The sequence below is a fragment of the Acanthaster planci genome, linkage group LG09 (genome assembly GCF_054643075.1).
Source record: "Acanthaster planci isolate LZ-2023a linkage group LG09, COTS_SCS, whole genome shotgun sequence".
Taxonomy (NCBI): domain Eukaryota; kingdom Metazoa; phylum Echinodermata; class Asteroidea; order Valvatida; family Acanthasteridae; genus Acanthaster; species Acanthaster planci.
The window spans coordinates 5,735,230-5,750,228 of record NC_141785.1 but is presented as its reverse complement, the minus strand read 5'-3'; the positions used below and the strand labels follow the sequence as shown (position 1 = coordinate 5,750,228).

The following is a 14,999-nucleotide window of genomic DNA, read 5'->3' as shown; positions in this document are numbered from 1 at the left end:
TTCTGTTCCATATGCATTTTATTCCCTTTTAAAAATTTTACTTAAGCTTTTTATGAAACTATGTTTGCAGTGACAGGTACTTTTGGTTGTCCCATAAATTGTTTTTGAGTTCTTGAAAAATGAAGTATTGTATTGTGTACTCAAAGAATATTTCTTCCGACCCAACTAAAAGGAAAAACACCCATGGGACTCAACATCCATGGGACTCAACATCTCAACAAGGGACACGCATGAATAAAAATATATAAAGTATATACATGTATTGTGCACTTTGCCTGGTTCATTCAGTCATCTGTATGGGAAGCAAACAAATGTTTTTTGGGGAAACTTTTTTTCCGACTGACCCACCGACCCTCCCTCAAGTTGAAAAAGATATGAAAACCATAATAAAAAAGGGTGCCCTAAGCTACAGTTGAAGTCACCCAAATGATTCAGTGAGAACTTCCGCAATTTGTCCTATTCTAAAAATTACTAAGAATTCCAAACGACAACAAATGGGTAAACAAGGCGAAATATCAACATATGCATATCTGTCGTGAAGTTCATTTTTTGAATCCAAACAAATCAAAAACTAACAGCACATTTCATCATTCCTCTTGGCCTCAATCACATCTCTCTACTGTCCCCTCCACTTTATTAATTTACTACAGCATTCACCCTGCATATGCCCGCAAATGCAATTTATTTGCACCGGCCATCTGCTACCAAAATGTGCTCACCAACCCAGCCATTCCTATCACATACAGCCAGTTACTCCTGCACATTTCACATACCAAGGTCGCACATGAGTAATAAAAAAAGGAAAATGAATGACTTCTCTCTGCCAGGCACGGTTGGGGTGACAAAATAGGAAATGGAACACTTAACCGCACCTGATGAGGTGATTCCTGTTGATGCCCCCCCCAAAAATATGACATGTCCCATTAGAATGGGGATTTATAAGATGTGACCGCAACAAATCTATCAATTTTGAGGGGAGGAGAAGGAAAAACCCGCCACAAACTCATGGCATAGATGAAGTCAGTACGGCTGAAGGGCTAGGGGAATGCTTCAAGGTTGATTCTGCAAACAATCTACATGTACATGTAACTAAATCTTTCCTGCTTTACTTCTTAAAATTAAGCAGAGATAAGGGAATTAAGGGAGATACCGGCTAAAAAAAGGTTGCTCCCAACTGATTGGACCATTAAAGTGTACCGTATTTGGTATTCAAGTCTGTGACTATCCAGGCTCATCATGAGCATAGAATGAGTTGGCAGGTATAGCAAACCAGATGATTCCAGAAATATGGAACACATCACTTACATCTAAACGTATTTTTATCTTGGCTTTTCTTAGCTTGGCTAAGAAATTTGACTTGCAAAACTAAGCAAAGTGTCCTCAACTTTCTCTGCTAAACCCCATTCCTACAATGTCCTTCAAAATCTATGAATGTTTAGACTTGCAAGATTCAGGAAGTCAGGGTAAAATTGCTGTTACTATGACGGGATTGGATGCCCCTAAGGAGCCCTGCTTTGGCAAAAACTTCTGTGCTTAACCCAATTTTGTAAAAGTCTATTAAAATCCACCAAAAGTGTAAGATGAATTTGTAGGATTTTGGCCGAACCTGATGCCAATTACTTTTAATGGAACTGATGCTCCTTGAACATTGTTAAAAGTCGGAATATTTACAAGGTTTGGGAGGTTCCAAAGTCTGGAAGATTTTGTAGGATTGAGATACATGTAGGTTGTTTGAGGAGTCAGAGATACACAGTGCCATGAGATTGGGCCAAGAGGTTCATTTAGTTCAGCCTGTCACACTACCTGGTGGCGTGCCGCCTGTGGAGGGTAGAGAGAATAATGTTGACCAGCGGCTGTCATTGGGAACCGTTGCTGGTCAGCAGCCACGTAGATGTACCCCTGGGGTATATCACGGTGTGTCTGGGGACTCTGGGGACGAGGCCGCTTGTAGTGGGACATGGTGTCTGTCAGGGGCTGCCCACTAGGGGCCCTGCGGAAGGCGGAGAAGTAAAGAGGAAAGTTGGTGTCATTTACATGTACACGTACAGCTAAGCAGCATGCATTAACACCCTAGTACAGCTAAGCAGCATGCATTAACACCCTAGGCATTGGTCGTGCACCGTACGCACAGTTTCAATTATGGAGAGAATTCTGGCATCCCTCTTGTTTCTGCCCGGGGTGACAATTCCCACTCCCCTTTCCCACTTGAAGATTTCAGTTTCTTGGTACCTTCCATCTCAATGTCGATTCTCCAATTGCCAACCTTGACACTAAGCATTCAACAAAACCTCATGACCTTCATGTGTCCACATGCTACCCAAGATGAATTCACAAACATTCCTTCTGAACACAGGAAAATTGAGAAGTGTAATACCACATCATGTACATGTAGGCTACTGATTCACCCTGTGGCTGTCCAGACGGATCCATTTCATGGAATTGCTAAATGGAAAATAATGTACTTTGTAAAGCAGAAAATTGCTGAGATCTGGTCAAACCAGAGATGCTACACCATGTACATAACATTTTGACTGGTTCTGCTGAGCTACGTTTTTTAGTCTGTGGTTAGAACGTTTCCTTGCTGGTGAATATCATGTGAACATTTGATACATGTACATGGGTCATTCTATAAATTAGGGGTCCAATTTTTTAAGTGTCCCTGTCACATCTGACATATATGATTACATAGGTTTAGAACACATTCTCAAATTTCCAAGAGTGATGAATTAATGGAAATTACATGCCAAACAAATATATGTAGAAATATTTTGAAATCAATTTAGGTGATATTTCAAATTACACAGGTTCGGTGTAACAGCAACACAGAAATGTCACACTTTTTGGACCCTGAATTTATAGAATGGCCCACATGTTAAAAAGCAAGTCACAAAACAATTAAATTTACTTCTCCATATTCTCACAAAACAATTAGCAAGTATGTTTCGTGTAAATGTACGGTAGAGTACATGTGTGTATGCAAAGTGATGTGTGTATGCAAAGTGATGTACATATGCATGTACTTGAGTTAAATGTACACAGATAAAACCCTCCTGTCACGAGCCAAGCATACACCTGTACATGTACCCACGTACTTTGGCTACATATCACATAATCAATGCAAAAACAGGGCAGAATTGAGCATGAAGGCTTCTATTTTTAGCCTTTTTTTTTACTGAAGCTGAGTCATCCGGATTACATTCTGAAGGACTTGTATAATATCCCTGACTGATAAACACTGTCCTTGTACTGTCCGCATGTGTACACATGTACAGTGCTTCATTAACCAACATGCACGCAATGTACTGTACATGTAGTTATCACACATTAGCTACATGTATATGTACAACAAATCAACAATGTCCATGTACAATCAAAACTTATCTTAATTTGTAGGAAGTCACAAGTGAACGCTACATGTAGGTTACATGTGTTTAATCTGACGGTGACTTCATGCCCATTTTAAGCGGATTACTCTGTCTGTCTGACCTTGGCCAACGCGATGAAAAATTTGTGCCAAATTATGTGTAGAAGGCTCTCAGAATGTTGAGCATAACAGAATTCCCACGATTTAATCTACGAACTAGAGATTTCAAATTCCACCTTCAGCCCTGTAGGATCTTAAATAACAGACACAGGGAAGCGCATGTGAACAGATGTACATATACACACTGTCCTTGTACGCAGAGCTAATTGGATCTGTGGGCTACATGTACATGTATGCAGTTCATTATTCCGTAACACAAGGTAACCATTCTAAATACCCCCTAATGCACTTGAACATACCAGAATTCTGATATTCCCATTTTGGACTTCATTTTTTCCAAGGTAAATACTAAATCCTGCCATTCTGCAAAGTGCATTATTTAAAACAAGTAGCATTTTCCTTATGTTTAATTGGGTGGAGTAAAAAAGGTGTTTCATGTCCAATGTAGAGGGGCTTTTGTTTCCAATATCTGATGTATCATGCAGTAATGGTGTTTACTAAGCTCAATCTTCATGTACACACATTGTACATGTACAAGGCTACACATGTACATGTACATAAAATCACTTGGACAGAATAGGAAGCACCCAGTGTTACAGAATATTGCTTTGGTGCTATCAGTGGGAACCAGTCACAAGACACTGGTACAGTACATGTGCTACACAAATGTTGGCTGGTAACCCGTCCTTGTTTTGCAACATTTTCTATGGTGTTCATAGTTAATTGTACAGTTCTCATTTTATTTTTTTTACCTTGAAAGACCATGACAGCCGGTCCGATGACGGAAAAATGGGATTTGAAAAAAAAAATTTGACCCTGAAATTCTCAACATTATCATTTTTTCTTGGTAGGAAATTCTGGATGGGATTGGTGGCATAATAGATATTGGTTTTTGCCTCGGTCGCAGCCAAAAAAATAGGATCTGTTGGAAACGAGAGCCAAAGAATTAACTAAGCGTGCTAATGTCAAAGTCTTGTACATTGCAGCTCTCTCTAATTCCTATTGGTCCCAGAAATATCTGAGGCATAAAGCGTGAACCAACCAAACAGCCAAGAACTGTGCATTACATGTGCATTACCAGTAGGTATGAACACACACAAATGCGCACAAAGGTAAAAATAGCTTCCACTCTACAACTGTACAGTTGCTCTTTCAACAGGAACGTACATGTAACAGACTACAATGACAAGTGCATAACACAGACATGTACATGTACAGTTGTATACTTGGTGCAAAACAGTAATTGTACTGTACATCCATGGGCGTCAGACTGGAACGTAAAGAAACACATCACAGGGCTCCACATGTGGGAAGGTTATCCCATTCATAAATGCAGCCATTGACAGATTGTATGGTCTCCCATTTATGGAAGCCTTTATGCTCTGTGGTCACAGACTAATTACCATCCTTACCACAGCTTAATGCATCATGTACCGGTACACTGTACCTCACACTGTGACAGGTACATGAAACCCATTTCTGTGGTTTACAATGTACATGTTGTAATGCATGTATAATGTATACAATGAGATTTAGGGCAATGTCTCCCATGGTGTTGCCACAGCGAATGATATTGCAGAAAATACCAAACTGAGTGCTTTGCAGGTACAGAAATGCAGACGCATAATATAAACATTTCCTGGTAACAGTGAAAAAGATTGGATACATTGTAAATAATGTTTTGTTTGGCATATTTTATTCACAAAGGCATTTTTCTAAAAATTGAAAATGTTGGAAGATATTATACATCCGATGGTCCAAAAACAAACAGGCTTTGCAAATGAAAAAAATACTTGCACAAAATGTACATGTAGAGAAAAAATATCAGATATAATAAAAAAATGCAGTTTATAAAATGCCTTCAAAAAACCCACATTGCCGATCAATAATGCCACATGAAGAGAAACATGCGGTAAAGCTTAGTGCTATTTATAAAGTTTGGGAACATTTCAAGGACAGAATTGATTTTGGTGGATGGTTTGTAAAATTATAATGAGGATGCCATGCTGCAGGAAGTGGGCTAATGAACGTGTCGCATGTGTGGTTGGTAATGTAATAAATTTATGATGCAGCCATATATCATGAAGAGCCACATGACACATGTGCAAATGTAATGAGTAGATGAGGCTACCAGGCACTGTAGGCCTACAATGTATGTGTCCATGTATGTTCATGTGCATTTGCTCCATGGTGCAAAGGACCTTAACATACAGTACTTGTATGCACATGTGCGGGTTGGCCTTCTCCACACTGAGGGGACATTTTTGTTTGTTAGTAAAGTTGGAACCGTGTTGTCAGGACAAACGTTAAATTTTTTGGTCATGTAAAATCTATGGTGCATTTCAACAGGTGTGTGGTCCCTATAATCCAAGTACAGTGGAACCTCGCTATACCGAACACCACTATACCGAACATTCAGCTGTACCGAACATCGTCCTTGGCTCCCACTATTTTGTGCACGAAACCTACCAAATATTATGCAGTTGCAAATCAACCGAGATTCGCTAGAGCATGCATCAGAGATCAATCCTGAGCGGTAGCTTCACGACTTTTAGGATAAACTAAATATCAGTTTTGTTACTCAATATTTAATAAAACCAAAATTAATTAACAGATACATTTCTAGAAACCTCAAACATGAATGCAACGGCAAAACATCAAGAAAACAGCGAATCGTAGTATCACAAGAGGGTGCACTTCAGTTAGACAAGAGACGGCGCTATTCAACATGGCAACGAAACACGCGGCAGTTAATTTCGCTATACCGAACAACCACTGTACCGAACATTTAGCGTGGACCCTGCCGTGTTCATTATAGCAGCGTTCCACTGTACACGTGTACATTATAAGTGTGTAACATGTACCATTAAGTCACTGCCACCAGTTCTCACAAACTAAGTTTCTGCACATTTCCTGTCTGGTGCAAACCTGTTGACTGACATACTGACGGACAAAGGCCCTTTCATTAAATACGGTACAAGTAATATACATGTTTATGTTCCTGTAAATACATGTCCATGTATGTACTGTCTGTATGAGACCCAGGATTTCCATGTGCCAGTAAACTACTGTACATGTACATGTCCCCTACTTAGACAGATCTGAATGTCATTATGTACTTTACATCGACTTTGAGGGTTTTGCAAATTAGAAGTATATTTTTGCATATTTCCCTTCTTTGACTTCTAAATTACAGCCGTAGTAAGCCACCTAGATGAGAAAAATCAAATCCACTTAAATTACTTTGTTTCATTAAACCTAAGCTCTGAAATTTTTCCACTTCTTTCCTGTTAACGGCAATTAAGTTACCAAGTACACGTTGCGCATGCAACCTGGAAGTTCATGCATGAAAAGTAGACGTAAAGAAATTCACCTAACATACACCTAGACTTGGAGGGTAACAAAATTTCCACTCCACCACAGGTGCATGCATGATAATTCAATCACAAAAACCTGCCAATGTACAGATTAACCATGTTTCTTGCACAAGTAACCCTGAGTGTTGTCTGATTAATAAATCTGCAGGGGTACCCACTCCCAACGATGTCTTGAATACGAGGACATGTACCTCATGGCCAAGTGTCTCCGATACATTCAGCTGCCGGTAATCATTTCCCGTTCCTCCAAGAAAAACGCCGGCAGACAGAGAGAGTCAACTGGAGGGGAGGAGTGCGCTTGAAGAGCTAACGTTGCTGCCGGGTACACAGCCTGTCACACCCCCGTAGGCTACCCACTGTACATGTACATGCACTCCACCATCTAATGAACATTTTGAGCTTCCACGTGCATGGACTGTATCATTCCATGGCCACTGCAGGTTGAAATGCCAGCCTGTCGCCCGTTTAACATGTCTGTCAAAGCTCCTCACCGATGTGCACCCACCGCTACTGTCTGTGCCATGATGTCACACAGCCTTTCAATGTACATACACATGTATCATGTACAATGTATAGTATCCCTTGTATGATAGGAGAGGAAGTCCACACTATTCCAAGCATGTACGGCCATACAGTCCATGTATGTTGTTCTCACTGATACTGAACATTCCCCTTTAGTATGGGAGCTACCTAGAAGTCTGTACCAATCACCACACAGGCATTTCTGAGTATCAGAGACCAGCATGTCAGGATCTGTTGAATAAGAGCAGGCTGACCCCCGCATGACCTATAATCCCTTTGCCAGTTCCCTGAGACATTTTGTGAGGATATAGTCAGGCTGTGTTGTCATAATAAGAGTCAGATTTCAATTTCATTTTGACTCCAGGCCCAGGGACCTCTCCATTGTTTCCCTGAATTCTCATCTGGAGTACTACTCAGAAAAAAGAGAGACTGTTTCAAGTTTCATAAGGAAACTGAAATGTGAAAAATCACTGATCTTTTATAAAAGTTCTCCACAGCAGAAATCAACAAAAATATACTTCAAATGAAAAAAAAAACTCCCTAATATGCGATCATCTACATTTTGTACATGTACTGCTGCTAACACTCCTCTGTATTAATAAATCCTGAATAAATTTAGCTTAATTTATTCTTAATTTTGAAGTATGAAAAAACATAGAATTATGTGTATTTCAAAATGAGGCATTCAACAATACATGTAACTATTGTACGTACTGGTGTTTCAAGAAAAATGTACCAATCTGGAGACAATATCATCACATTATATTTTAGGATATTCATAGCCAAAAATCTAAATTGCATGGCAAAACTAATTCCAGCCAATTTTGCATGTTAACTCTTGCTTTGCAGGTGTAAATTTACATTAAATTACAAACTATCTCCTGCACAGCATACATGTACGGTACAGTGCATGTAGCTCTGCTTGCAATGAAGCCAGTGTTATTGAATATCCTGGAACAATGTACATGTATGGTATCTGTATTTAACATTCCATTTTTTTTGCAGATACATATCATGTACACAAAGTAGGAATTTTTTTCCCTGTCAAAGGAGGCAGTCACCATGATCACGGGCTGAGTTCAGAAGATCAGACACTCGGCATATTTCTACAGTCAAAACAGGTCTGATTGATGTCGGACGCTTGGGGCACTGCCCCCACCGGTGGGGGTGCCCATGATTGTTATTTCCCCAGAGGGCTTTGGTTTGGACTTTCTCCAATGCCTGCCAATCAAATACCCAGGGACAAAAAGGCACTCAGTCATGATTTTGAGTAGGTGGGAGCAGTCGAGGGGGATTTGTGCCAATTCAAAATAGACAGCAATTAGCAAACAGAGAGAGATATGGGTACAGGGTATTAAAGCTAAGTCCATCATTTGTAAAAATCCAAAAAGCAACAGACAAAAAGCATACAATGTACATATACTTGGTTTAAAAATGGTGACGGGACTAAACTCCACATGAAATTATTCTTTCTGGCAAGCTGTCATTTTGAAGAAAACCGCAAGTGAAAAATCATTACTTGAAGCAACACAAGCCTTGACGCGACACACAAGCGCACGTGGTTACTATAATTCACCAGTTCAGCGCGTAATATTGTGTAGCTGCATTCGACAGCATGTGAGAAGGTGCCCACGAGGATGAAATTAGGCGTAATTCAAAACACGACTCAACAAATTTTTAACCGGAAATCAAAATCCTAGATGATTGTTTTTCTTGGAAATTACAGTTTTCACTGAGGTGAAACTTCGTCAGGTTGTTTTTCTTTGGCGCCCTTCTCTAGATTTTGATCGATTTCATCGTCTCAAAGGAACATAATGCATACAGGTAAGGTAACTGACAAATGATGGGCTGTACCTCTAAAAACACAAGACGGTGATTTTTTTAAGGAAACTGGTGGATGAGACCATACAACCACAAACTGACAATAGCATCTGTAAGGAAAACTAACAGCACTTTAACTGTGAAAAAAATTCTACATCAAACCAAATTGTTGGGTTAGATTACCACATATCCTGGGAAAAAAAATTATAGAGAAAAAAATGTAGTACTCATCAAATAAATGCTCTTTCATTTGACTTTTAAGTGGGTTATCAGCATTCAGATAAAATGCCATTGCTGAATATACCCCCCAATGAACTTTGGAGTCATCTAAATGAGGAGGCCATGTATTTTTTCATCTCTACGCCACAGGGCAGTAGCCTCCCACACAAGCACAGCAGATCGAATGATTCCCACTATTCTTTGAAACTCTCACCTGCAAGGACTCCTGCCCCATTATGTGGCTGTTTGCCCAGGTATCAAATGGCAAATTGATTGTTGTATTAGAGGAAGTTTAACTTCACTCAATAGGGGAGCTGATAATAAACCCTGCAAATCTACAGTAACTATCCCCAACGACCTAAACAACAGCCCATCCAGATAAAATGTCATTTGTTTATTAAACTTAAACTCGCCAGTAACATGATCCCCGGTGAGAAGATGAGAAATGAATCTGCCTGGGAAATGACTACATATCACTTTCGGATTGGGGGGGGGGAATCAGACAAATACTAGTATACGGCCTATGACTTCTCATATGCTGCAATACAATTTCTTTGTCCTTGACAAAGTGGCTCAAGACACACATGTCAGATAGATTAACTGTTTTTTGTTGGGTCTTGTCGAAGCTAAAAGGTGCAACTTGGATGTGACACAAATTACTTTTCAGCCTTAATATTGAAACAGTTTGTTTTGAGGAAAAGAACTGAAGCACTTCATTTGAATGCATAAGTGTAAATAGTAAGTAATTCACAGTGAAAGCAAACAGAGCCTTAAACATCCCCACACTACAGTCCGTATGTCACGGAATCCAACCAGGAAACTTGTCCTAAAAAACTGATTTTGCGAAGTACGCACATGTACAGATGTACATGTACCAGCCAGAAGGTTTAGGCTATCTTACACATGTAAGTCCATCCATTTCAAAGAAACGGTAACGATGATGTAAAACATGAAAACAATATGACTTTTCCTGTACATTGTCTTAATCTCTTCTTTTTTTAAAGTAATGGAAAGTAAACATACCCAGGTACAGGAGCTGGAAGTGAACAGTTGGAGAACAGATCTTGGAAGGGAAATATGCAAGTCTCCAATGCTAACTGTATACTGCCCTCTATGTTCAAGACAGCCAAGCTGTATACTAAATGTACATACCAGACTGATTTCTTCATTCATGTGCAGGTACACGTCTATCCATAAATTGTGCAACGTATGCATGTACCGTACATGTACAGTTCAATGCCATGACAAGCAGGAAAATGTGTTTACGTGCACCTGTAGTCTGTATGCGTACATGTACCTCAATCCAAAACCATATTGTACGCATATCTCCCAGGAAAATCAAGTTAAAAAATATCACAGACCTCCTACTGTAAAATTAATTGGCAAATCAAATGGCACAACAAATGGGAAAAGATCAAGAATAAACCAGTACCAGCACACATGTATATGACATTATAGACTGGGAATATTACTTTGAATGCCACTGGTTAACAGGCATACATGTAAAGTGTACATACAAGTAGACTGTACCTACAACGTACATACATGAACACTGGATATACGTACATGAACACTGGATATACATACATGAGCACTGGATATACATACATGAACACTGGATATACGTACATGAACACTGGATATACATACATGAACACTGGATACATACATACATGAACACTGGATATACGTACATGAACACTGGATATACCTACATGAACACTGGATATACGTACATGAACACTGGATATACATACATGAACACTGGATATACTTACATGTATGTACATGTACATGCACCAGTGAATTATAATGCATGCATACTATAGACCGACATGACATTTGACCCTGAAGGAAGTACATGTATAAAGGAAAAAGTTCCCTCCTTGCAGACCCCTCAAAGTACATGTACATGGATAATGACTACGGCAACAGAACACAGAAAATGAAAGAAACCTTAGGAAATGTAAGCAGAAAAAAATGGCAATCCTATTAAAGCAGGAAAAGAATGCACAGGTACATACATGTACAACACTGCTTGTACTACTAGTTGTGTACATGTAGTTGTCACAGGCCGTCATAAGCAGCACGCCTACATTTACTCTGTATATTTTGTTCTGTTCACACATATACATTTACACGTAGATACATGTACAAGCAGAAACAAGGTTGATTGAATGATGCACATCAACTGCATATCTGCACATGCATTAACCCTGACAGTCCCAAATCCTCCAATTTCAATACGATTTTACATACACGCTAAGGGGTTAGGGTTAAGCCCATAAACGTTACATTTACATGTATGATACATTGGCCATTTGCCCCATATTGCGCCAAATATTTATTATCAGTTTGGTATTATTTTTATGTATCCACAGTTGTTCAAAGAACTGTGCTAAAGAGTAAACCAATAACTTCAAAAATATATTGTAACTGGTAAGGGCACATGTGTATTAAAGTGTGGGTAAATGACAAATGTAGTGGAACGAGGTTAAAGGTACAGGCTTTTGCCAGCAACTGTAATGAACATTGACCCAAACAAAAGATAACAAAATATTCAAGAGCCTGAAAGAAGAACGACAACTGCAATGCGATATATGCACATTTTCAAGATGAAAACTGTGTGACTTCCAAATTTCAGATGCTGGTACAGTCTCAAATTTTCTAGCCAGTCTTGTTTTCAAATTACGGGTCTTCTGAACCATTCAGCTTTTCAGAGCAAGTGTGTGAATTTAGTATGTCCCAGAATTTCTGCTACATGTCCATGTACATTAAAAAAAAACAGCTACACTGTGGGGAGTATATTTGAACAATCTAACCTCTGACCTAAACTTAAGTGATGTTTTAGTTGGAGCTGATCATGGAGCGAGCCACATCCAGACTCCAATTGCTGTAGAATTGTATATTTGAGAGTTTGAGGCAGGAAGCTAAAATCCGCCAATGTCAAAGGACTTTCCTGTTCACCTCATTAATGGGTCCAGGATAAGGGCAGGATTTTCCAGTGGGAGGAAAATTTAACCAGCTGTTACTAACAACTTAAGTAACTAATCATCATCGTTATCTTCCAGGAGAAACCTCCGGCGAGAATACTTGCATTATTCAAACACTGAATGGAAAGGGGTCAAGTAAAAAATATGGTTATGCTTGTGAAATAGGGGTGATTCACAAAAGTGCTCCTCTAAGAGTTTGCAACGCGTAGGCCAATCACAACGTGCAAACTCTGCCGACCCAATGCGCATCTGAAATGCACGTTGTGATTCACCAATGCATTGCAAACTCTTGGAGGTGCACTATTACGAATCACCTGTATTGGGAAATTTGTGTTCACATCATTTGCTGCTGTCATGCGCATCAGGCCTCAGGCTACTGAAGTTTTTTGTGTCCTGTGACTGTAACACAAATTGAAGAGAGAATGCCACGGCAGTTTTATGCTCTTCGTAATCCTTTCATTGCTATGAATTGTAGACAAAAAAAACCATTTCCATACAAATTTTTTAATTTTCCGAAGAGTAATTTCATTTTATGGAACACAAATTGAAGAGAGAATGTCACCATAGTTTTATGTTCTTCGTAATCCTTTCATTGCTAAGAAGTGTAGACAAAAAAACGATTTCCATTCAAATTTTTTACTGGCCGAATAGTACTCTCATTTAACTATATTACTTGGTTAGCGAACTGGAAAGAATTCCATGTGCAGCTGCCACATTTTTTCCTACAGTTATCTATTTGCAATGGAAAAGTAATAACATAATCTAAAAAGTCAAATTCAGCAGGGAAATTATTAAGGTATTCATGTAGAAAGCAAAACTTTTCAGACCAGCCTCACGGTGTTTGTGCACGGGGTGTCAAGTGGCATATATCTGTTAATGTGAACCACACAACAAACGTGGACAATAGGCCTATGGCTAAATCAAACTGGGCACAATTGGTCGATATGTGCAATCACCCAATCTTTGTGCAATCAGTCGATCTTATAACTGCATATTTGTGATTTTTCTGTTGATAATTCCACCATCTGCCAATCATGCCAATTGGTTGTCTTTTCTTTCAAATTCACACATGTGAAAGATTGTTGTTTCCAAAGAGGGAAGTTGGAGATTTCATTTAGGATCAACCAATTACGCAGAGCGATCGGCAGATCGTGCTTATCGGCTGATCCAACACCAATAAGGGGAAGAGTTCCACATAAGGACGCCAGTAATTCTTCCCTGCAGTGACTTAAATTTAAAAATAATATAGTCACCATGGCATCAAAAATCAAAAACATGTCCAGAAAAGTTCAGTTCAGGATAGCCCCACTAGTGTGGCACGGATCACTCCTGATCTATCCTTAGCCACACATCCGTATACGCAATTTCGTGTTGGGGTATTGGACATTCCGGCATCACTTGACCCCTCATCGTCTCGACGGCTGTTCCATGTCAAGACATATGTAATACATGGACTGAGCGGTAAGATACTACATGTACATGTACCAATGCGCTCCTCCAAAACTTTGGCAGCAGTTTAGGTATCTTGACATGGAACAGCCGTCGAGAAGATGAGGGGTCAAGTGACATAATGCTCAATGACCTTATTTTAAAGATGGCGACTGAGAGAGCGAGCCCGTTAGATTGAACGGATAAAGGCAAAAAGACTGGAAAATACCTCAATAACATGAGTAAAATCATTCAATAAATGGTTTTTAGAAAGCGGAATTCGCGGAAAGGTCAAGAATCATGTTCGTGTGCAAAAAAAATTGTGCCCACGATGATAAGTGGGTGCGCCGGAATGTTCAATACGCCGACACGAAATTGCCAATACAGATGTGTGGCTAAGGATAGATCAGGAGTGATAGTCCATGCCACACTAGTGGGGCTAAGTTCAGGAGGGAAAATAAGTTGTTTAGGGCCTACTGAGAAAACAATTAGAATTTTTCAGACCAGTCTCATAAGGTTCGTGCACAGGGTGTCAAGTGGCGTCCATGTATTGAACTCTTTCCCCAGTAAATTCATAACTGCCCATCCTAGTCATATCCATGATCCCTATTCATGAACAGAAGAATGATGAGTCAAGCTAATAACAATTGGATTCGTCTCTCTAGTCTAGCAAAGTATCATGTCCTTTCTTTAACATCCCCTATCAGTTCCCGTAAAATTCCAAAATACAAGCACTACATAAAGAAAACTCCTTGATTATCATATAATTAAAAAAAGGAATATCTATGATGATATCGCTGTAGAAAAGGGGGAAATATCTGACCTTTCTGGCGGTTGTCTGTTAGCCATGAATGCCCAGATAGAGCGCCATCTTAAGTGACGTCGTAAAGTAGGGCAGCGACCTTAACCTTAAGTCTGGAGCCCAATGTCATCAGCAGAACGTTTTCAATGGAGATATGGCATAACAGTACAGATACCAGACTGTGCAATAAATTAGACCATGTTACTTTGTAGTGGGGATGCGTAATACCGAAGGTGAAAATTTTGACAAAATCTTACAAAACGAGAGACAATCATCAGCTTAAAATACAGAAATGTTGTTTCATTTTTTGTCTATTTACAATCAAAATGGAAGTATTAAATTCATAAGACTCA

At 39.4% G+C, this 14,999-nt stretch overlaps 1 protein-coding gene across 3 annotated transcripts in view; it reads right to left on the bottom strand.

Annotated features, from left to right (window-relative positions):
• Positions 1 to 14,778, bottom strand: part of LOC110976857 (uncharacterized) — a 59,689-nt gene extending 44,911 nt beyond the window's left edge. For 2 of the 3 annotated variants that reach the window (XM_087140641.1, XM_087140643.1), the window contains exons 1-2: positions 14,668 to 14,778; positions 1,804 to 1,990 (exon numbers count right to left, since the gene is read on the bottom strand). In XM_087140641.1, the coding sequence (XP_086996767.1) occupies positions 1,804 to 1,990; positions 14,668 to 14,693 (213 nt within the window). In that variant the 5' untranslated portion in view covers positions 14,694 to 14,778. Of the gene's footprint in view, positions 1 to 1,803; positions 1,991 to 7,052; positions 7,808 to 14,667 lie in introns of those variants that run through there. The other variant, XM_087140642.1, reaches the window with a different exon arrangement.
• Between the last annotated feature and the right edge of the window lie 221 nt (positions 14,779 to 14,999).